The 24,660-nt window shown below is 42.7% G+C and overlaps 2 protein-coding genes across 4 annotated transcripts; both read right to left on the bottom strand.

Moving 5' to 3' along the window:
- Positions 1-1,635: 1,635 nt before the first annotated feature.
- On the bottom strand, positions 1,636-12,283 carry LOC115202950 (Y+L amino acid transporter 2-like). Of its 2 annotated transcripts, none has more exons than XM_029767157.1 (11): positions 12,151-12,283; positions 11,766-11,824; positions 7,217-7,798; positions 6,587-6,712; positions 6,320-6,464; positions 5,705-5,828; positions 5,193-5,296; positions 2,729-2,825; positions 2,320-2,469; positions 1,985-2,168; positions 1,636-1,814 (listed from the first exon to the last, which is right to left on the bottom strand). In XM_029767157.1, exons 1-11 carry the CDS (start codon positions 12,189-12,191, stop codon positions 1,747-1,749), a joined length of 1,680 nt encoding a protein of 559 aa, XP_029623017.1. In that variant the 5' UTR covers positions 12,192-12,283; the 3' UTR covers positions 1,636-1,746. The 2 variants fall into 2 exon arrangements, with proteins under 2 accessions (XP_029623017.1, XP_029623018.1); XM_029767158.1 differs by having other exon boundaries at positions 12,071-12,231.
- Positions 12,284-12,491: 208 nt separating this feature from the next.
- Positions 12,492-22,628, bottom strand: LOC115202951 (receptor-interacting serine/threonine-protein kinase 2). 2 transcript variants are annotated; one of them, XM_029767159.1, is made up of 11 exons: positions 21,991-22,628; positions 18,210-18,363; positions 16,936-17,085; positions 16,527-16,669; positions 16,329-16,378; positions 16,030-16,179; positions 15,516-15,601; positions 15,228-15,296; positions 14,991-15,132; positions 14,649-14,840; positions 12,492-13,989 (listed from the first exon to the last, which is right to left on the bottom strand). In XM_029767159.1, exons 1-11 carry the CDS (start codon positions 22,131-22,133, stop codon positions 13,676-13,678), a joined length of 1,593 nt encoding a protein of 530 aa, XP_029623019.1. In that variant the 5' UTR covers positions 22,134-22,628; the 3' UTR covers positions 12,492-13,675. The 2 variants fall into 2 exon arrangements, with proteins under 2 accessions (XP_029623019.1, XP_029623020.1); XM_029767160.1 differs by having other exon boundaries at positions 12,492-13,986; positions 21,991-22,627.
- Between the last annotated feature and the right edge of the window lie 2,032 nt (positions 22,629-24,660).

Raw genomic sequence — 24,660 nt, 5'->3', positions numbered from 1 at the left:
TCATTCCCCAGAAAAAATATACTGAAGTTCAGTGGCTTCATTAAGTATTGGCCCAGGAGATCCTTTGCATGGTTGACTTACATGTACAATAAAGTGAACATTTGTTTAATTCACTGCTGCTGCCCCAAGTGATCCCAAACTGTTGGTAAAGCTGACATGGCCTCTATGTATGTGTAACCCTCCAAAGACCATGGTGGCATTTAGTTGGGGCTGTTGCACATTTTCCAAAGCAATACAGTAGAGAAGAATGTCTGGGTGGGATTGGTTTTTCAGGTTAATGACTTGTATAATTGATAGAGGTCCAGCCCCACTAATGAAAATGTGTGCATTTGGACAAATACTGTAGATATAGTTTACAATTTAATATACATTAACCTTACTGAGGTCAGTCAGCAGTTCACAGAAAAATTTGCTTCTGATAAAAACTGAATTTTTCCAGAGGGTTGGAAAGAACACAACTAAAGGACAGTAGTAGAGCTGTGGTGAACCAAGTAGCAGCACATGGAGTCATTTGTTCCCCTTTTCCAAAAATCATCCATAATAACAAACTATCATCCATAACTCAAAAGCTCCACGAGAACACAGACCGTAGCATTACTTTTAAGAAATACATTTGAATATTTATAAAAATCAGTCTGTTTGCATGTCCCTTTGGAATATGCAGACATACAGTGTACAAAACATTAGGAACGAGTTGCACCCCCTTTTGCCCTCAGTCTCAAGGTGTCGAAAGCGTTCCACAGCGATGCTGGCCCATGTTGACGCCAATGCTTCTCACAGTTGTCAAGGTGGATGGATGTCGTTTGGGTGTTGGACCATTCTTGATATACATGGGAAACTGTTGAGTGTGAAAAACCCAGTAGAGTTGCAGTTCTTGACATACTCAAACCGGTGCGCAGGACAGCTACTACCATACTATCAGCCCATTCACCCTCTGAATGGCACACATGCACAATCCATGTCTCAATTGTCTCAAGGCTTAAAAATCCTTCTTTAACCTGTCTCCTCCCCTTCATCTACACTGATTGAAGTGGATTTAATAAGGGATCCTGGATTCACCTAGTAAGTCTATGTCATAGAAAGAGCAGTTGTTCCTAATGTTTTGTACACTGTGTATATGTTTTTGACAGGCACAGCACATTCAAATTCTAAAAATTAAAGTGTACTCTGAGATCATATAACAAAATTGTCTAACCTCTCTAGGTCATTCCATCACAAGATAAGAGATGTATTGCCATCTTACATGGATCTCCAGCCCCTGAGAAGGGATAGACCTCCACAGGCACTGATGTGGATCTCACCCCCTCAGCTCATACACTAGGCAGGGGACAATGCTATGTCAGGAGATGGGGAGAAGTGAAACTATGAGTAGGATAATGACATAAGGAGGAGGGGATGTCCTAGAGTACTGGTCAGATGACCATGGCTTTCCTTGGGATCTGTCCTTGCCCAATTTTTAACTTCACATGAACCATCAGGCACCAGGTTGGCGGCAGTGAAAAGCAACTGGAGTCCCACACTGTCACCTCTCTATACCTGTCTGTGCGTGTAAACGTGTGTATAGTGTCCCAACTTGTAAACTACAGACTAATGTAGTAGTGAGACATTCAGGTAAAATGTTTAAATATTCCCTTGTTTTTGCAAAAGAGGTGAATTTCCATGAGTTGGTCCCATGTGTCTGTTTGTGAATTGCAAAGGGTGGTGGGTAACATGGTGAGAACTTTATGTCATGGTTGGGAGTGAGGTTCACTCACTGATGTCCATCTCGGTGAGCACACAGAAACAGGTGAGCTGAGTAAAGCGTGTGAAAGAACCTAGCACAAAAGAAAGAAAGAGTTAAGAGCAATCAGTAATTACTAAAAGAAAATACTGACTCCACATCTCTCAATGGAATTATTTAACTATTATACAAGACAGGAATATAAATCAGTCCTTATTTGGAAACAGGCTGAGGAAAGGGTATTATTTAGAGAGGGTAACTCACGTAGTAACTTGGTAATGTAGGGTGGGCGTTTGGACTCGGGCAGGTGGATGCCCAGGAAGTAGACCGGCACTCCTGAGAGGGCAATGGCAATGCCAATGAGAGAGTTGATGGTGTCACTGTACAGTGGCACTGCCACGAGGAACACAGTGCAACAACAGAAGATGATGGGGTACAACAGGGTCAACTGCACACAGGAACACATGGACAGACATGGAAGGAAGAAGAAAAGAACATTTATTGTTGCCTTACATGTAACTACTTATCTTTAGTCTATTAATTGATAAAGTATGAACATATTGGTTCACGGGTGAGACAGTCAAGTTATCTCATCTCACCTTGAGTGGTCTGGGTCTGTCAGGTTCCTTCCAGCGCAGGTAGATCTGCCCGGCGATAGACAGACCCATAAAGAACCAGTAGCTGAAGCTGTAGTAGTTTATCAGCTGGAAGACATCTTCCACAGTCAGGTATACCAAGGCCATGGCACACTGTGGGCACAAAAAAAGACGCTGGTCAAAAGAGGCAGAATGTATGACTCGCCAGGGAGACATGGCTCATCAGCATCATCCACACCAGATAGTAAGGAAGCTGCCCTGGGCATGTCCATCCACCAGGTGTCAGCATTGACAGCAGCATTGCATTGATGTGGACAGTGGAGATGATTCTACTTTGTTTGTTTGGCATAAAAGTTGATGAAATTGTTCTAAAGTATGCGATGTAAGTGATGTAAGGAAAGGGGGTGCTTACGTTGAAGAGCAGAGCAGGGACAGGAGTATACCTCTCCGCATGAATCATTGATAAGGCGTCCGGGAGGTGACCTTCACGAGCACCCACGAAGAACAGCCTGCCAACGGCAGAGGTATCACTTAGAGATTGTGCTGAGCGATTAGTGCTTTTTTTGGTCGGTCCTGTTTCGGTTAGATTATTTAATGCACTATGCATTATGTGGGTTGGACAACACAGAATAAAAAAAATCATAAAAGTCCCATGATGGTAGTGCCTGCCCAGTACTGTTTATCACTTATTTATCATCAGTTACTCACATGATTTTACTTAAATTAAGTATTTCAGTTGTTGTATAAATTACATTTGATGACTTTATATTTAATTTTTCTATTTAATTTAATGCCTATGTTGTCTGACAAAATCACATTTTTTAAAAATGTAACCTTTATTTAACTAGGCAAGTCAGTTAATACATTTTTATTTACAATGATGACCTACCCCGGCCAAACCTAGGCGACGCTGGGCCAATTGTGCGCCGCCCTATGGGACTCCCAATCAGAGCCGGATGTGATACAGCCTGGATTCGAACCAGGGACTGTATTGATGCCTCTTGCACTGAGACGCAGTGCCTTAGGCCGCTGCACCACTCGGGAACCCAAACTATTTCAATAGTTCTTCAAAGTAAATAAGGCTTTTATGACTGCTGAGTACCAACTGTCAATCACTTAGATTATGTATTTTCAGGTAGAGATACCTCGCGAAGCAACTGCTCTCTATCCCTCTCAATCGCGCCTCTTCTGTCTCTTCTCTCCCTCTCCATGGCTGCCCCACACAAACCAGACAAATAGCCATGCAATGGATTATGGTCATTGTAGTTAATAATCACGTTTTCTGCACTAAACTATGTAGAAAATTGGCCTATTGGTAACTACAACTCCCTGCTACATCGCACAGTTCAGGCATGATCTGATTTATGACTAGTGAAACTGCAGCCAATGTGTTTATTGAGAGCTAAAAAAAATAAGAACGAAACGGAATTCAAATAATTTAACAGATGTCCGTCAATTACAAAAATAACATACATTTGGTTAATCGCTCAGCACTAGCGGCCACTAGAGTATCTGGACAACATAATGGTAAATCTGTGGCATACAGCATACACTATATATACAAAAGTATGTGGACACCCCTTCAAATTAGTGGAATCGGCTATTTCAGCCACACCCTTTGCTCACAGGTGTTTAAAATCGAGCACAGTCATGCAATCTCCATAGACAAACATTGGCAGTAGAATGGCCTTGCTGAAGAGCTCAGTAACTTTCAAATTGGCCCAGTCATAGGATACCATCTTTCCAACAAGTAAATTAGTCAAATTTCTGCCATGCTAGAGCTGCCTCGGTCAACAGTAAGTGGTGTTATTGTGAAGTGGAAATGTCTAGGGGAAACAATAGCTCAGCCGTGAAGTGGTAAGCCACACAGGCTCACAGAACGGGACCACGAGTGCTGAAGAGTTCCAAACTGCCTCGAAGCAACGTCAGCAAAAATAACTGTTAGCAGGGAGCTTCATGAAATGGGTTTCCATGGCCGAGCAGCCGCACACAAGCCTAAGATCACCATGCGCAATGCCAAGCGTTGGCTGTAGTGGTGTAAAGCTCGCCGACATTGGACTCTGGAGCAGCGGAAACACGTTCTCTGGCAGTCCAACGGAGTAATCTGGGTTTGGCAGATGCCAGGAGAACACCCGAATTCATAGTGCCAACTGTAAAGTTTGGTGGAGGAGGAATTAATGGTCTGGGGCTTTCATGTTTTGGGCTAGGCCCCTTAGTTCAGTGAAGGGAAATCTTAACGCTACAGCATACAATGACATTCTAGATGATTCTGTGCTTCCAACTTTGTGGCAACAGTTTGGGGAAGTCCCATTCCTGTTTCAGCATGACAATGCCTCCGTGCACAAAGTGAGGACCATACAGAAATGGTTTGTCGAGATCGGTATGGAAGAACTTGACTGGCCTGCACAGAGCCCTGACCTCAACCTCATCCAACACCTTTGGGATGAATTAAAACGCTGACTGCGAGCCAGGCTTAACCGGCCAACATCAGTGCCCAACCTCACTAATGCTCGTGGCTGAATGGGTGCGAGTCCCCGCAGCAATGTTCCAACATCTAGTGGAAAGCCTTCCCAGAAGAGTGGAGGCTGTCAACGCAGCAAATGGGGGGACCAACTCCATATTATTGCCCATGATTTTAGAATGAGACGTTCGACGAGCAGGTATCCACATACTTTTGGCAATTTAGTGTACCTCCGTAGTCATTACCAGAAAGTCACTCCATATGTTTTTTATTATAGAACGTCACTATAAAATCCATCGGAGCTCAACATAACCAGAGATATAACCAGATGGAACATGGAAATCGAGGCCTTAGACTGTACAGCAAGACTAGAAAGTTTAGGGCATTGTATGTGTGTGTGTGTCACAGGGTTTACCTGGATGCGGCGATAATAGATGCGTTTAGCCCTCCGTAACAGGACAGAGCCACAGCGATGGGGATGGTCCAGCTCATCACTCCCAGAGTGTGGTCGGCAAACGTCTACAGAGGAGATTTAAAAAAAGATTTTTTACACAGAATCTCAAAAACGCACTTTTACACATTTATAAAGAAAGATCCCATATCTAAATGGGAGTCTGTCGGACTCCAATTAAACATCCAGACTGTCACTGGGCCGGGCCAGCCCAGCCGACACAGTTGCCTGAGGGTGAGCAGACGCGTATAGAATCAAAAGACAAACAGGTCTAGAAACAGAACAGCAACTCAATGTATACATTAAAAAAAACAAGGGCATTCATCGCCTGGTAATAACTTCAACATGTGGCATGTGGGTCGGCGCTGCATGCAACTTACCTCTCAAACTACATTCCCGGAAATCAGAGCAATAATCTGCTCTTCAACAGCTCTATTCCATGATATAAAAGTGAGCGCTCTTAATTCTGAACTCACCACAGCCACGGCATCACTGGCGAGGATGGCACTCATGTCCAGCACGGCGTAGTAAGCCACGTTAGTCATGATATATATGATCGTGACGATGGGCATGGAGATGGCAATGGACAGGGGCAGGTTCCTATGGAAACAGGGTAAGAGGTCAAACATTATCATTCATACAGTATACGTCTCTCTCTGCTTGGCATATACTCTTACAGGAGTTTACTTGCTTAAACAAACAGTGCAACATGGTGGTAAGGTTACATGGCAATGGCGTTAATGTGTGAATGTACATACAGTAGGTTCTACTTTGGAATAACAGCCAGTTGCCAGCAATCACTATGGCACTCCATTAACTACCACTGTATTCACACATCCTTGTTACCAAAGCTTCCTCCAATTAGTAACGGAACACAGTTACCGTTCTAGCATGGGAGCAGAGCAGTTTGTGCTTCAGCCGACCCCTCGGTTGGATTCGTTGTCATGCCAAACTGTCATGCACGACAAAGGAGTTGGCTAAAGCACAAGCAGATCTGTGGCCATGCTAGTTAATGACTGACTATAGAGGCGGAAATCAAACAGGTCAATAACGGTATGTTTGGTATGTGTTTTTCAGGGTGTCATGAGTACCTCTCTGGGTCCTTGATCTCCTCGGTAACAAAGTTGAGTGTGTCCCAGCCTGAGTAGGAGAACAGGGCAGAGTACAGGGCCAAGGCAATGTCTCCTGGGTCTGTGGAAGAGCCCTGGAACGACGCCTCAAAGTTCACGGTGCATCCTGAGAGGACAATTACTAATTACAATAATTACTATACAACCTCTCATGCAAATGGGATAAAAATCTGATATGAAAATGAATCAACAGTAGTGTGTTGGCAGCAGTGTTACAGTGTCACTGACCTTGGCATAGTTTAACTATGCCTGTGATGATGATGACGACGAGGGCGAGAACTTTGGCGTAAGTGAAGACATCCTGCACCCTGGTGCCCCACTTCACGTAGGCCGAGTTGATGAACGTCAGTAAACCTGGGCCAACCAAAGACAGTGTTCACACAACATCAGCAGACTGGTACTTAACAGAAGACTGTGAAAGATCAAAGATCAGAGCCAAATTATTTTACTGTGCTGTGAGACTTTCAATCACACAGTACTCTTTCAATTAGTTACATGTTATGTGCTACAATTCACAGGTCACATGATGAGAGGACTCGAAGCTTCTTCACTCTGAGAGTAGTTCTGCCTGCTCTGTTCTGTTGGGCTTCTGCCTGTACAGATGCACAGTCCAGTGAGTGCACACACATGCATGAAAACAGATTTGGAATCAGTTCAAATGTACACCTGTAATGCAGGAACAGTATGTACTATTTCTTTTAGTGACTCAACTTAAATTAAACAGTCTGCTAATATTCTATTTTTACAGTGTCTGTATTTTCAGAGTGTCCTTTGACACTTTGTTTGCCACTTGTGAGAGAAGGATAAAGGAAAAAGTGAGGCAGAGAGTGTGTAAGCGCGTCATAAGTGTTTACGCACATATGCAGGCGGCTGCAATGAGGCGCGAGGATGAGTAGGGTGGCTCACATGTGGGGAACAGTGGCTGCACCAGGTAGTTAGCGAATGTTATGGCGATGACCGCCTGACTGGTGGGCTCAATGATGAGCAGTGATGTCCACAGGCGAATAAAGGCAATGAATGGACCAAAGGACTCCAGGATATAGGCATAGCTGGCCCCGGACTTGGTGATGGTGGTGCCAAGCTCTGCGTAACACAGAGCGCCGACCACTGAGAACATTCCACCGACGGCCCAGATGACCAGCGACAGGCCGTAGGAGGCGCTGTAGATGAGCACGCCCTTGGGAGACACGAAGATGCCCGAGCCAATCATGTTGCCCACGATGAGGCTGACTCCATTGAGCAGGGAGATCTCCTTCTTCATCTGCATGCTCTCTTTAGCCTGCTCGGGGGCCACGGCTGAGGTGGCGTCGGGGTGCGAGGAGCTCCCGTTCAGCTTCCTGGACTCGTCCTGGTTCCCCATGCTGGGATTGTCTGTCTGGGGTCCTAGCTGGCTGGCTACTTCTGGGAAAAAGGGTCCCCTCTGACTAGGTGCTATCTGCCCTAAGAGACGAGAGACAAGAAAGGAGAAGACAGAGAATTAGAGATTTGAAAGAGAGAAAGAAAACTAGCCTGGCTAATGCCTCTGAAGCAAATCCCTCTACTCTCCTTCAAGCCCACTCACCGGTGTAGCGAAAACCCCTGCAGCTCTGGGAGGCCCCATCATCGCCCATCATCTCACACCCATGTCTAAACAGTATGAACGTTTTAAAGAAATAATTGACAATAAACCTCCTTTTTAATTTCCACATGTAGCAAGCAATTTTACAATAGCATCTTCTATGACAATGTTCGACAGCCATCGTCGACGGTGATGACATTGTGATGTCACAAACAACGGTGAAGTATATTTGAATTTGACTGCACCTCCGCAGCAGGGCGACATAGGCCTAATATATTTCAATACATATGTGGTAGTTAGACTATAACATAACGCAAGAGGACAATGTAGATTGTAGAAAGAGCAGAGAGCACCAACGCAGCCCAAAATGTCAGATAGGCCTATATTATTGGCTGTTTGGGAAAAAGGGCCCTACACATAGGCTACTGTGAATACAAATTGCAGTAAACGTTACTTTCACAAGTTAAACTTATAAACAAATATGTATAATACTGTCGAAGCATTTAGCCTATTAATGTCCTTAAATTGCGCAACCGGCAAATCGGGTAGAAGCTCTCGCAGCAACACTTTCAATAAGCAGAAACAAACAAAAATAGGCTAAATGAATGATGAAGTCGTTGTATGAATGAATGAATGATGAGTCTGTTTTATATAGCTTACAAATTGTGCATTTATATAAAAGTTAACAATCAGATTAAATAAATAATTATTTAGCCCATAACAATCTTTATAACACTTGAATGAACATTGATTTAGGCTAAAAACTAATAGGCCTATTATTCCTATCGAACTGTAAAAAATCATAAATATACAATGAGATAGAACTAATTATTTATAACCTTTAAAAACGAATGAACATTGCTTATGCTAAAAACGAATAAGCCTATTAGGATATGGCTTTTGCCTATTGAACTGTACAAATCCTTTCATACAGGCCTACAAGTTAGAAAAGAAAGTAGCCTAAACAAAACAAGTATGAAAATAAACAGAATTAGTGCAAAAAACTGTGCAAATGGCCAAGATAAAGCAAAGCAGTTCGACACATACAACAACACAGAGTTACACATGGAATAAACTAACATACAATCAATAATACAGTAGAAAAATCTATATACAGTAAGTGCAAATGAGGTAGGATAAGAGAGGTAAGGCAATAAATAGGCCATGGTGGCGAAGTAATTACAATATAGCAATTAAACACTGGAATGGTAGGATGTGCAGAAGATGAATGTGCAAGTAGAGATACTGGGGTGCAAAGGAGCAAGATAAATAAATACAGTATAGGGATGAGGTAGATTGGATGGGCTATTTACAGATGAGCTATGTACAGGTACAGTGATCTGTGAGCTGCTCTGACAGCTGGTGCTTAAAGCTAGTGAGGGAGGTAAGAGTCTCCAGCTTCAGAGATTTTTGCAGTTCGTTCCAGTCATTGGCAGCAGAGAACTGGAAGGAGAGGCGGCCAAAGGAAGAATTGGCTTTGGGGGTGACCAGTGAGATATACCTGCTGGAGCGCGTGCTACGGGTGGGTGCTGCTATGGTGACCAGTGAGCTGAGATGAGGTGGGGCTTTACTTAGCAGAGACTTGTAGATGACCTGGAGCCAGTGGGTTTGGCGACGAGTATGAAGCGAGGGCCAGCCAACAAGAGCGTACAGGTCGCAGTGGTGGGTAGTATATGGGGCTTTGGTGACAAAACGGATGGCACTGTGATAGACTGCATCCAATTTGTTGAGTAGAGTGTTGGAGGCTATTTTGTAAATGACATCGACGAAGTCGAGGATCGGTAGGATGGTCAGTTTTACGAGGGTATGTTTGGCAGCATGAGTGAAGGATGCTTTGTTGCATCCTAGATTTCATTTTGGATTGGAGATGTTTAATGTGAGTATGGAAGGAGAGTTTACAGTCTAACCAGACACCTAGGTATTTGTAATTGTCCACATATTCTAAGTCAGAACCATCCAGAGTAGAGATGTTGGACGGGCGGGCAGGTGCGGGCAGCGATCGGTTGAAGAGCATGCATTTAGTTTTACTTGCATTTAAGAGCAGTTGGAGGCCACGGAAGGAGAGTTGTATGGCATTGAAGCTCATCTGGAGGTTAGTTAACACAGTGTCCAAAGAAGGGCCAGAGGTATACAGAATGGTGTCGTCTGCGTAGAGGTGGATCAAAGAATCACCAGCAGCAAGAGCGACATCATTGATGTATACAGAGAAGAGAGTCGGCCCGAGAATTGAACCCTGTGGCACCCCCATTGAGACTGCCAGAGGTCCGGACAACAGGCCCTCCGATTTGACATACTGAACTCTATCGGAGAAGTAGTTGGTGAACCAAGCGAGGCAATCATTTGAGAAACCAAGGCTGTTGAGTCTGCCAATAAGAATGTTGTGATTGACAGAGTCGAAAGCCTTAGCCAGGTTGATAAATACGGCTGCACAGTAATGTCTCTTATCGATGGCGGTTATGTGTAGCGCAAAATTTTACGTGGGGTTATTAAGTCATGTACCTACGTTACATAATTATGCACGGTACCTTTGACATCGGTTTTTAACATCGGCATTAAACTAGACATCGGCCGATACCGATGTTGGCATTTTTAGCTAATATCGTCCGATTCCGATATGTTCACCGATATATCGTGCATCCCTAGATGACAACCAATGAATTCTAAGTGGTTTAAATGGGCTTTCTCCATTCTGATTGTTTTATACTCAACCAAACTAGGACAAAACTGACAGTAAACTAGTCCAATTTGTCCAACTTTTCATTTATTTAGCACTGTATCAAAAATAACTTTATAGACGGTATTTCAAAAAGAAATAAAGGTACGTGGATCCATACCAGTATACATTAAAAGACTATATATTGCCCAGCCTTACCACCATACTCACAAGGTCTCTACACAAAGGAAAGTAATGACTTATGACTATGAATCTTTTAAATTACCAGCCTTTCGTTTTCAGTAAAAGGATCATTCTATGTAGACATAAATCATGCATCTGAACAATGTTGCCTCAAAAAAAATTAGGTCCTGAGCAAATTTCAGGTCTGCTGAGCACAAACTTGAACATTGTGAAAATTCAGTGCAACTTCTGCCGGCGCATTTACTGTTAACACTGAGAATGTACCCACTTTAAGTTAGCCACAGCAGTCTACTGTTAAAACTATTTGATTATAACGTAGGCCTACCAACCATACAACCATCAAAAACAATGGAGAAAAATGCATCCCATAACATTTTAACATGGAAATAGCTGTGTCTTGTTTTGCACGCTTTGTACAAAATAATAAAATGCAGTACTACAGGATATTTCTTAACGTAGCTCTTTATTAGCTAGCTACAACTGGCATGTTCACTTATCTCCAACCGTGATCAACTGACCATGACCTAACCATCTGGGTGGTCTTAACCAATCATAGCACAGTATGATACGGCGGTAAAATGCATCCATTTATAATTCAGTATGTTTAAACATATGAATATTACAAGCTGTTCTATCATTCAGCCTACAGTAGCAGCAGATTATTACACAGCCCCCATGGATTTTGAGTAAGCGCTGTGACAACCAACCCCGTTCTCCCCTACAGGGAAATCGAGGATTTGAATTTTTAGCCTAAATGAGATTGATTTTGGTCTGTTTCTAAAATCAATATTGACATTGTTTACTGTAATGTTAAGTAAAACATACAGTAAACCCTATGCAAACGCAAGGGAACAGTTATTTTTTTCCATCTTCTTTCCAAGGAAATAACAACGTCCTTTATCCTACATGGCAGGTCGGCTGTGAATCAGAAATTTACACTAACTAGTGAAATTAGTAGTAACCGCTACATTTGTATCGGCTATTTGTCTTACCTTTTTCTTGTTTTCTGTTTATCGCTCTTGACGTCCTGCCAAGATGTGTGGCATCCCCACTGTGCACAGCAGAGATCAATTATCATAGTCATGTGACAGCGGCAATAAACGATCACACGAATGGATACGGTCTCTCAAATACAGTATATTGAAACACTGGTATGATTCACTATTTATTTTCCTCTAAAATAACTTCAAATATATATATACACTTTGTGTTCACCATGTATTTGTTTGATTTAAAACTACACTGGACCAAGAAACAAAAAAGAAACAGATTTTTCACTTCAACGTAAAATAATTACCTGGAATCAGTTATTCAGAAATCAAATGAATTTGGTTGGAGGCAAGTGAAGTGATTCTCGTTTACTGTGTAATTTCTCACCTGTGGTAATTTGCAGGTGCCTTCGGGGTGAAATTAGCCATTCAACCAGTTTTGAAGCGAGAAAACACCCACTGGGCACAGATGACAATTAGTTGTCTATTCCACATTGGTTCAACGTAATTTCATTGAAATGGCGAGCAAATATTGATACAAGTGTGTGCCCAGTGGGCAATATATTTGAGCGCAACAGTAATAGGCAACAATTCTAGAAGTAGACCTACTTTACGCCACTGGATGAAAATTACAGCCTTTATTAAACATCTTCCTTTGTTTCTGAGGGCATGAACTCAAAAACCAACAAGAAAAGAGCTGCTTGAGTGTGGAGGAGGAGTCTTGATCTAATGTTGTCATTATAGATTTATTTACTTTATTATACAACTCCAAATATTCCAATCCTTAGGCGATTCACACAGACAGTTCTTGGGGAAATTACTGTCTTCTGTTCTCAGCATGACATTAAACAGACAAACAACAACAAAAAGATGTACACTATGGCCAATACTCAACTGGGCCTCTCATTTGACAAGACCCCTTTTCACCCTTTTAGTACATAAACGTCTTTAGACTGTACTTGTGTGATAATTGGTACTGTGTGAAGCCGGTGGTACAGTGCGAAGCCCAGACATGTACTGCTAATAAAAGGAGTGTTGCGCGAGATGGGGAACAAAATCAAAGGGCACCCTGAGGGGAATGTGACAATGACCTATAGGTTCAAGGATTTAACAGGTTTACAAACACAAATAACCAACAAAAGTGGCATAAAATTAGACTCATGTTCAGTTATTTTATCTTATCTGATAAACCAACAAATAATAATCTTGTTACAAGATACCAAGTCAGAAAGTGCTGAACGGGATAATCCAAACTATTTTGAACATATAGTTTTGTACAATATGTACTTTAGAAACAGGCAGTCAAAAGACGAGCAACATTGTGGCACCACACAATAACCCACAGAGCAGAGAGAGCATCTAATAGCATCTAATATAGAACAAAGCTGTTTTTTGTTTGCTAGCTCAGTAGTCCCTCAACACATAGTTAACACTCATTATCACTAGTGATGGGTCATAAACATGATCAAAGCAGATGAATCACCCACACAGCTATTCACTTTCATTGGTTTCTCTCCAACACTATTGTTTCTATCATTTGACTGTCACAGAAGCTTACTCTAATCAAACCTTTGATTGACATCAACTTCAGAGGTAGCACCACTGGTTGAATACTCAAGACTTATCAAAGGCATGGACAGGTGTCCCCCCAACATGGATCTCTATGGATATAGATGAGTCATTGCAGCTGTTCTGATGAAATTAGGAATCTCAGGTTCTCTGACTGTGGTCTGTATTAGACCTGAGTGAGTATAGAATATATTTGGTTAGGGTTCCTCAGCTCTTCATTCCAAGGCTCCAGTCTCAATTGACACTCTCTGAGATACAGTATGACATGATAAACCGTGAACAGATACATTTGGTTAGGGGCCCTTCACTACACAACTTCCATTATAATAACCATCCATCCACCTTCATTGAGACATCTGTGGAGGGCCACAATTGGTGGCAATGGACATCAGACCGAGGGTGGTAGCTACCAGGGAAGCTGCATGTTCCCCCTGACAGGCACAGGTGTCCAGTAGGGAGCGTGTGCGAGCGGTCAGTGTCAGAGAGGCAGAGATGACCTCACAGGCCTCCGGGGGAAGGGCTCGCTGTGAGATGAGCACATCCAGCAGGTTGTTAAGTCGTCCCTCCGTCATGCCTCGAATGATGCTTTCACGTCTCTCGCGCAGGATACGACAACAGCCCACCGCCGTCGGAGTCGGGGACGCACACCGTGCAGCTGCTGACAAGAAGGGAGGGTGAAGTTTCAGGGATGACACAAGAACTATAATATCACATCTCTCTCGAACACTCATAAAACACAAATCATGTAGAGAGGACTTTGAGAAAAATACTGAGACAACTCAGAGAAAGAGGACAAGAGACAAGTAGTAGCTATCTGATATGAAAGACAGTAATACGTACAGTAGATTATTTCACTGAAGACTGAAATTCATAGCCCTACTAGACAAGTTACCCTCTTATTCAACACACTGGTCACAATCATAAATGTCTAGTAGCCATGTATTGCTTTTTACAAAGACAAAATGTTTTTGACTCAGAGCATTTACTGGGACAACAGACAACTTATAGAGAGAAACAAAGATCCCCAAGGGAGGAAACGCATTGGATACTGATAAGACTGTGAAAGGATGGCCATGCAGGAAACCAGCAATCCCCAAAACTGCTTACTGTGCACATACAAACACAGAGAGAGGCACTGTTTGTAACGTCTACTCATTTTCATAATGTTTCACTTTGTCTTCACCTTTTTCAGCAACATTTTAGACACGCTAGAGAAAGATAAGTCAATTCTAGATAGCTACAGTCTGGCACTGTACATACGTCTGCGGACAAAACTGGGTAATAGGTGGGAGGTCTAAGCTTAAACACATTTTCTACCATGGGAGCTGGCAGTGGGCTGGTTGAGAGGGCTCTGTCTGAGGGCTTTGGAGGGACTGGAGGAGAGTGGGGGTGGTGGGCTCTGTCTCTGTCCCTGGGAGACGCCTCCTGTCCCTCTGGAATGCTCAGGACCCGGTCCACTGCTGGGACATCTGGGACTGGTGGAAGACACCACACAGCCAGTCACACAGTCTGGGGAGAGACACGTTGCTGTTAGACTGTTCAAGATAAGATATCAATGAATTCTGATTTAATAAAGAAGATAAACAGGGTGGTTTCACTGACAACAAACTGAGTATATTCACAAACTGCTCTCATTATCGATCAGTTTGAAGTTCTTACCCTGACAGTGCTTCCTCTGGGGTGCTTCCCCTGTATATATGGCTGTAGTGGGACTAGGGAGTGTTTTACTAGGGCAGGAAGTCTGTGGAAAGGGCAGTGTCTTGTTGCCCACACATTTAGTGTCTCCGGAACCAGCGCAGGCCTAGAAATGAGATATGTAAATATTGTTTTCAATGTAAGACATCACAAGCATTAAGTACAATCAGAATATCACAAAAAAATGTGAACCAAGCTCACTTCTAGGTTGTTTATCTCAATGGGAATGTCCTTCACAGGATGTATTTTAGAGTCATGTAGTGCCCTCTCCTGGTGAAGGGACAGAAAACACATACACATGTTTGCTCATGATTAGTGACTGGTCTATTTACTGTTTTCAGTAATACCCGTTGAGAGATTAAAAGCACATGAAACATATCCTGATTTCCTCAGTCAAAACAAACCGATAGCAGATCAGGGTTGTGGAAACAGAGAATATCGGACTTCGGAGTGTAATATTAGAACTTATTAAATGAGGATGATCCGTACCTTGCTTTCCCTCACCCTGAGGGTAGCCCTTGTCATGGCATCGGGATCAAAGGTCGCTATGGCGCTCCTCAGTTCCAGTGCACAGTCTGTGGACAGAGAGCCAGAGAAAGAAGAGGACATGAGAAAGATGTCTGCCAAGTAAACATCACATTGACCATAATGCACCAAAAGTTCAATTTTTTTTAATACCCACATGGCAGTTATAGGCAAGGAAATACATGGATATGAACTAACACCAGATAATAAACAATTGAACACAATTTAGATGAGAAGACTCAAATTATTGATTAAGTGGCAGAAGTAGGGTATGGGATTGTATCTCTCAGTCATGGCGTGTGGAACGGAGAGGAGGTGGGTGCTGCAAGTGGTTCTGCCTGTCACTTGTCCTCAACAGGCAGGTAGGTAAGCAGTCAAGGAAGGGGGACTTGTAGGGAGAGATCACAAAGACCAGGCACAGCTGCTCTCTTCACCATTGTCTATCTATACTCTGATTCACCCTCACAGACAGACTTACCCGCTGCTGTTGGACGGCTGTGTGGGTTAGTGCTCCAGCAGTTGGTCATCAGCTGAGAGAGGGTATGGCAGTGGGGTACATGCTTGGGTAGCAGCTCATCCTTCAGGCCTGAACCAATCCCATCATCACCTGAAAGCAGCTGGAGCAAATCTGCTTGGGCATAGACAATGACAATGATGTGTTACAAATGACAAATGTAATAAAATATTGAGACTGTATGATATACGGCCAGGTATAATCTAGTCTCTGCTGATAGAAACAGAGTTGTGCTTTGAATAAACGGAAGGAAATAGAAACACCTTCACATGGTTGTCTTCTGTTCAATGTCTCCCAGAGCAGCACGCCAAAGCTAAAGAGAGAAGATACTCATTGGGTAACTGCATGGCCATTAGTAAAGGCCTCTGTAGAAAAGTGGTAAACCTATCCTTCCCCACCTGGTAAATTTAATTGGTGAATATGACTGTTTGAAGTGGCAGGACCATGAAAGGTGACCTCACCTGTACATGTCTGCCTCCACAGAGGGTGTGGTCCCAGTCAGGGCCTCAGGAGACAGGTACACCAAGTCCCTGAAGCAGGGCCCTCCTCCAGCAGAGAGAGAGGAGCCAACCCTCCACTCCCTGGGCAAGCCCCAGTCACTCACCTGGAGGTAGGAACATGAACACCCCCACAGATGAACATAAACACCCACACACAAACCAACAAAAAACACCTGCTCTAACACAGACTCAAACCCACATACGTACACTGTAAAGCTTACACCTGTAACTGTTCACAATACACCATATCCCATGGAAAATATACCCTCAATCAAAGGGAGTTCTTTCTCACATTAGTTTCACCACTCAGAGAGAAGACTTTTGTCTCTGTAGTACAGGACTGGGTCAGTTATCAGTCACTGTTCTCTACCTTGGCCCGGTACTGCTGGTCCAGGAGAACATTGGTGGGTTTCAGGGCCTGGTGGGGGAGTGGTATGCAGTGGAGGTGGCACAACCCTTCTGCCACATCTAATAGGATGCCTAGCCTGAAACTCATGGGTAGACCTGGATACAGCTGGGTCTGACAGGGACAACAAGGGTTACAATCATTCACAAGATGCAGTATCAACTCTATTCACTTCATTATAATGGATAATAAATAAAAGCGAACTGAAAAAAAAGCACATGACAACACAATGTTGAAATTGTGAACTGAAAATACTGAAGAATTCAACATGACCACAACACAACTTACTGTATGTAAATACAGTTTAACCACAGACAGATTAAATCATGTGCAGTGTCACGTCTACTGTCTGAACTTTCTCCTGAAACAGGAAGAGCTCTTTGTGTAAATAAGGCAGTGACAGTGCTGATGACACATAGATCTCTTTTTGCATCTGCCAGGGGCTTTCCAGACACAGCATGTGGGCGACAAGCACAGCATTGTTTCACCATGAAGACACAGAAATTGTAAATAAAGCAATCAAAAGAAGGACATTATTTGACTAACTTTATGTGCGTCTATCGACCACCAGTTTGTCCACCAGTTTGTTGATACACTGAGTGTACAAAACTTTAAGAACACCTGCTCTTTCCATGACATAGACTGACCAGGTGAATCCAGGTGAGAGATATGATCCCTTATTGATGTCACTTGTTAAATCCACTTCAATCAGTGTAGATGAGGAAACAGGTTAAAGAAGGATTTTTAAGCCTTGAGGCAATTGATACATGGATTGTGTGTGTGCCATTCAGAGGGTGAATTGTCAAGAGAAAATATTTCAGTGCCTTTGAACGGGGTATGGTAGTAGGTGCCAGGCGCACCGGTTTGTGTCAAGAACTGTAACACTGCTGGGTTTTTCATGCTCAACAGTTTCCCATGTTCATCAAGAATGGTCCACCACCCAAAGGACATCCAGCCAACTTGACACAACTGTGAGAAGCATTGAAGTCAACATGAGCCAGCATCCCTGTGGAACATTTGTAGAGTCCATGCCCTGACAAATTGAGGCTGTTCTGAGGGCAAAGAGCGACTCAATATTGGGAAGGTGTTTTTAATGTTTGGTGTACTCTGTGTCTACTGTATGCTGCAACCAAGGGAAGTTGCAGAACCAACTTAGATTAATCAATTAGCCTACTGCCACACACTATACATGCATATTCATATTTGAGTTAGACTGAGTGTGCATATATAACACTGACCTGGTATAGTAGAGAGTGTAGAGAGCCCTCTGGCATCCAGTCATACAGCAGGCCCATCAGACACCAGGCCTTGTACACACCCAGAGGAACCAAAACCCGCTCTGAATGGACTTGTCTGACCACAGCCACATCTCTCATCCACTCAGTCCACTCACTGGGGAAGAACAGAACACACAGTAAACGCACAACATACAAACATATGCAGACATATACAGTAAACACATTAAAAACACACAAACCCTCAAACAGACATGCACCTGCTGAAGTGGTATTGGTTCACTAGGCTTTTGTTTACACTAAACAAGTAACCACAATAATGTGGCAGATTTTTCATATTTGTGTGTGTGTGTACGTGTGAGAGAGAGAGAAAGAGGGTCAGTATAGAGTGATCATTGCAGATGAGCTTTCATAACTCATGCATATTGTGCAACTTGATTGTATAGCAGGGCTAAGTGTCAGGTATTCAATGATTTTCTTAAATGTTGTCCATTAAGTAATGGTTTTAAAACAATGATGATCATATTAAAAAAACTATGGCACTTATATACCAAGTCCTAGACTGTTTTCTAATGAGAATCATAAACATTGGTGGCAAATCATAAGATTTGCAACCAATGCTCCTTATTGCACCACCCAACCTCACCCTCCTAGAATCTGAAGTAAAATGTTTACTGTTTGCTGATGATCTGGTGCTTCTGTTCCCAACAAGGGCCTACAGCAGCACCTATAATACAAATAATGGGGTTCCAAGAAAGGTTCAATTGCCAGGACCACAAATACAAATTCCATCTAGACACCGTTGACCTAGAGAACACAAAAAAAACACACCTACCTCGGCCTAAACATCAGCACCACAGGTAACTTCCACAAAGTGGTGAATGATCTGAGAGACAAAGTAAGGGCATTCTAAGCCATCAAAATGAACATAAAATTCAACATCCCAATTAGGATCTGGCTAAAAGAGCCTTTATATTCTACAACCACCTAAAAGGAAGTGATTCCCAAACCTTCCATAACAAAGCCATGACCCACAGAGAGATTAACCTAGAGAAGTGTCCCCTCAGCAAGCTGGTCCTGGGGCTATGATTCACAAATACACGACAGAGCCCCAGGACAGCAGCACAATTAGACCGAACCAAATCATGAGAAAACAAACAGATAATTACTTGACACATTGGAAAGAACTAACAAAATAATTAAGCAAACTGGAATGCTATTTGGCCTTAATGATATTTGGCCTTCTCCCTGCAGGCAGTCACTGAGTCCGAGGTGCTAAAGGAGCTCCTTAAACTTGATCCTTTCTTCTTTAAGGTTGCTGACCCTATCATCGCCAAGCCTATATCGAACCTTTGTAACCTGTCTCTCCTTTATGGTGAGGTTTCCATTGCTTGGAAGCGAGCCATGGTTCGTCCTTTATTTAAAGGAGGAGATCAAGCTGATCCTAACTGTTATAGGCCTATTTCTATTTTGCCCTGTTTATCAAAAGTGTTGGAAAAACTTGTCAATAATCAACTGACTGGTTTTCTTGATGTCTATAGTATTCTCTTGGGTATGCAATCTGGTTTCCACTTAGGTTATGGATGTGTCACTGCAACCTTAAAAGTCCTCAATGATGTCACCATTGCCCTTGATTCTAAGCAATATTGTGCTGCTATTTTTATTGACTTGGCCAAAGATTTTGATACAGTAGACCATTCCATTCTTGTGGGCCGGCTAAGGAGTATTGGTGTCTCTGAGGGGTCTTTGGGCTGGTTTGCTAACTACCTCTCTCAAAGAGTGCAGTGTATAAAGTCAGAAAATCTGCTGTCTCAGCCACTGCCTGTCACCAAGGGAGTACCCCAAGGCTCGATCCTAGGCCCCACGCTCTTCTCAATTTACATCAACACCATAGCTCAGGCAGTAGGAAGCTCTCTCATCCATTTATATGCAGATGATACAGTCTTATACTCAGCTGGCCCCTCCCCGGATTTTAAGTTAAATGCTCTACAACAAAGCTTTCTTAATGTCCAACAAGCTTTCTCTACCCTTAACCCTGTTCTGAACACCTCCAAAAGAAAGGTCATGTGGTTTGGTAAGAAGAATGCCCCTCCTCCCACAGGTGTCATTACTACCTCTGATGGTTTAGAGCTTGAGGTAGTCACCTCATACAAGTACTTGGGAGTATGGCTAGATGGTACACTGTCCTTCTCTCAGCACATATCAAAGCTGCAGGCTAAAGTTAAATCTAGACTTGGTTTCCTCTATCGTAATTGCTTCTCTTTCACCCCAGCTGCCAAACTAACCCTGATTCAAATGACCATCCTACCCATGCTAGATTACGGAGACATAATTTATAGATCGGCAGGTAAGGGTGCTCTCGAGCGGCTAGGTGTTCTTTACCATTCGGCCATCAGATTTGCCACCAATGCTCCTTATTGGACACATCACTGCACTCTATACTCCTCTGTAAACTGGTCATCTCTGTATACCTGTCGCAAGACCCACTGGTTGATGCTTATTTATAAAACCCTCTTAGGCCACACTCCCCCTATCTGAGATACCTACTGCAGCCCTCATCCTCCACATACAACACCCATTCTGCCAGTCGCATTCCGTTAAAGGTCCCCAAAGCATACACATCTCTGGGTCGCTCCTCTTTTCAGTTCGCTGCAGCTAGCGACTGGAATGAGCTGCAACAATACTCAAACTGGACAGTTTTATCTCAATCCCTTCATTCAAAGACTCAATCATGGACACTTTTATGGACAGTTGTGGCTGCTTTGTGTGATGTATTGTTGTCTCTATCTTCTTGCCCTTTGCGCTGTTGACTGTGCTCAATAATGTTTGTACCATGTTGTTGTGCTGCTACCATGTTGTTGTGCTGCTACCATGCTGTGTTGTCATGTGTTGCTGCCTTGCTATGTTGTTGTCGTAGGTCTCTCTTTATGTAGTGTTGTCTCTTGTCGTGATGTGTGTTTTGTCCTATATTTATATTGTATTTATTTTTAATCCCAGGCCCCCGTCCCCGCAGGAGGCCTTTTGCCTTTTGGTAGGCCGTCATTGTAAATAAGAATTTGTTCTTAACTGACTTGCCTAGTTAAATAAAAGGTTCAATAAAAGGTTAAATAAATAAAATGAAACAGAGAGAACACAGTGGCAGAATACCTGACCACTGTGACTGACCCAAAATTAAGGAACACTTTGACTATGTACAGACTCAGTGAGCATAGCCCTTGTTATTGAGAGAGGCCGCCATAGGCAGACTTGGCTCTCGAGAGAAGATGAGGTGGAAACTGACATGCACTTCCTAACCTCCTGCCAAATGTATGACCATATTAGAGACACATATTTCCCTCAGATTACACAGACCCACAAAGAATTTGAAAACAAATCACATTTTGATAAACTCCCATATCTATTATGTGAAATACCAGTGTGCCATCACAGCAGCAAGATTTGTGACCTGTTGCCACAAGAAAAGGGAAACCTGTGAAGAACAAACACCATTGTAAATACATACTATATTTATCTGTCTACTTATTTTCCCTTTCGTAGCCTACTTCAACTAATTGCATATTGTTGCAACACCGTACATGGCTAGTAATACAACTTTTAAAATATCTCTATTATTTAGAAACTTTTGAGTGTAATGTTACTGTTAATTTCTGATGGTTTATTTCACTTTTGTTTATGATCTACTCCACTTGCTTTGGCAATGTCAACATGTTTCCCATGCCTATAAAGGCATTTGACTTGAATTGAGAGAGATTTTGTCATTGCATTTGAACTTTGCCAACTTTACCTTCCACCTGTGCGAGACGAGAGGACCTTGATTGACACCTGTAGCTCTGTTCTCCGGTAAGTACCCCGAAGACACCCGCCTGCGCTGGTTCGGCACAACATCACATTTAGCACGTCCTCTTGATGAACAGTTTCCACCGCCATCTGATAGTAGGAATAGAAACCAGTCGGCTCAATAATAATGAAACTTTATTTTATCTTGCTTGTAGCTCTGCCATGGATTAATGTATTTGTCTTTCACTGCACTGACAAATTGAACAGCAAGCATCGAGTTGCCACGTGTGCTATGAAGACAGTGTATGTACATCGACACGATTGGCTGCTTTGTTCACGGAAATCTCCTGGCTAGCTACAGTAGGCTATAAAATGAGGGATGAAGTCATTTTTTTTGTCAATGGCGTAACAACAGATAAAGGCAGCGGCGTAGCTTGGCTTGAACAACTCCTGATTCAACTACCCACTGGTCAAAAACGAATTGAACCACGTGATTTCAAATCCGCAAAATCTACATGACAATGTTTAATCTACATGACAATGTTTAATCCACGTGGAAAACTGAGGGCATTTCGTCTTTTTTTCACCCAACGTTTAACCTAAATAACAATGACATAGTGAATGTTTTTGTTGACAACTCAACCAAAAGGGAAAGGACTGAAGAGGATTTCCCCATGCCTCCTGTAGAGAGAGGGCTGTTAGGGGACAGAGGCTGCATGGCTGTGCCATGCAAATGAAATCAATAGTTCATTATCTTGTTCATTAAACAGTCAACACACATTTTACAGTAAGAAAATTATGGAATATAACAGAATAAAACAACTTACACTACCGGTCCAAAGTTTTAGAACACCTACTCAATCAAAGCTTTTTCTTAATTTTTTTACTATTTTCTACATTGCAGAATAATAGTGAAGACGTCAAAACTATGAAATTACACGTATGTAATAACCCAAAAGTGTTAAACAAATCAAAATCTATTTTATATTTGAGATTCTTAAAATAGCCACTTCTTTGGCAAAGGGTGAAGTCGCTGTGACAACAAAGCGTTTTTCAGCCAACCAGCGGAATGTCGCAGAGTAGCCTGCGGAATACACCACCTGTCGCCCACCACAGTCTATGCGACAGCCCACCACAGTCTATGCGACAGCCCACCACAGTCTATGCGACAGCCCACCACAGTCTATGCGACAGCCCACCACAGTCTATGCGACAGCCCACCACAGTCTATGCGACAGCCACCGGTGACCATAGCAATGAAATAAACAAACATTATCAACATGCGAAAAGAATAATCGCTATAACAACATAAGCATTCATAAAACGTATTTACAGACAACAGAAATTATTCACAAAAAAAATCTATTACAAAACAATGATTTTTATTGTTAAACGTGACAGTTGGCAGATTGTGCTAACCAGCTAGCTAGCTAGAGTGGGGAAGTTAGCTGTGGTGGTGTGATAACGTTGACTGGTGATGATCAATGTACTGCAGTAGCCTATTAGGCCTAATAATTAGCCAACGAATGATGGGATAATATGAATGAGCTTCTTCAGCTACACATAGCCTGACGTTTCACCACGCATGCTACGTTTTCTACTGTGATTGGTCAACAATGAAAGGCACTTCTTGAAAAAATAGAGCAAAAGCCAAAAGGCTGTTTTGGAGAGGATCAAAACAGCAGTGTATCATGGATAAATTGTGACTGACTGATCTACGAATAATAATGAATTGTTATTTATGATGCAAGGTGATTTGTTGATCAGTCAGTCAGCAGTCACTCTGATGCTCTCAAACACGGTCATGTTCTCCCCTCCACCTGGATTGAATACCACCTCCACCTAGGCTTAATTGAAAATGAATGGGCCACGGCTGTTTGTCTTAATAGAGCGCCTTAATAGAGATAGCCAGCTTGTAGTCATAACCTCTTGTTCTTTCAGTCATTCCTACAGGGCGGGGGAAAGAAAAGGGTTTGGGATAAATGCCGAAAATAAGGTATGAGGTTAACACACGCTTAGGAGATCGTATACGTTTCGTTCTACGAGATAATATGAAAAAGTTAACATGACCTTTATGAAGCCGTTATGTGCTTTTTGAAATTACAAATGGTACAAAATTCACAAAATGTGACTTTAGCTGTTGAAGACTTTCATAGAACAATACCTATAAGATCTCATAAACTTGTCAACCTCACCTTATTTTCGGCATATTTCACAGAATTCTACAAAAACGGCATTCATTTCCACATAGACTTTGTCCAACGAACCATGGCGGAATTAGTGCCTACAAAAAGATGCTATTGCTCTCTGGATTCGCTCATTCTCAAACCCGCGCTCAGTGGCACGCGAGCCGCCGCCTAGCCAATCTCCTTCTTCTTCCATGAGGTTTAACGATGTTTTGCATCCAATAACTGTTGCATTACCGCCAGCTACTAGACTGGAGTACAACTCCCTTATACTTTGCTTGAAAAAAATAAACAAATAGCATCCCATCTAACACAACACTCACAAACAATTATCTAATAACCCAACACACCTCCAGGCTTTGTAAGGGCTATATGACCAAGAACGAGAGTGATGGAGTGCTGCATCAGATGACCTGGCCTCCACAATCACCTGACCTCAACCCAATTGAGATGGTTTGGGATGAGTTGGACCGCAGAGTGAAGGAAAAGCA

The sequence above is a fragment of the Salmo trutta genome, chromosome 12 (genome assembly GCF_901001165.1).
Source record: "Salmo trutta chromosome 12, fSalTru1.1, whole genome shotgun sequence".
In the NCBI taxonomy this organism is placed as follows: domain Eukaryota; kingdom Metazoa; phylum Chordata; class Actinopteri; order Salmoniformes; family Salmonidae; genus Salmo; species Salmo trutta.
The sequence above is the reverse complement of the archived record's forward strand: the minus strand, read 5'-3'. Positions and strand labels throughout refer to the sequence as shown.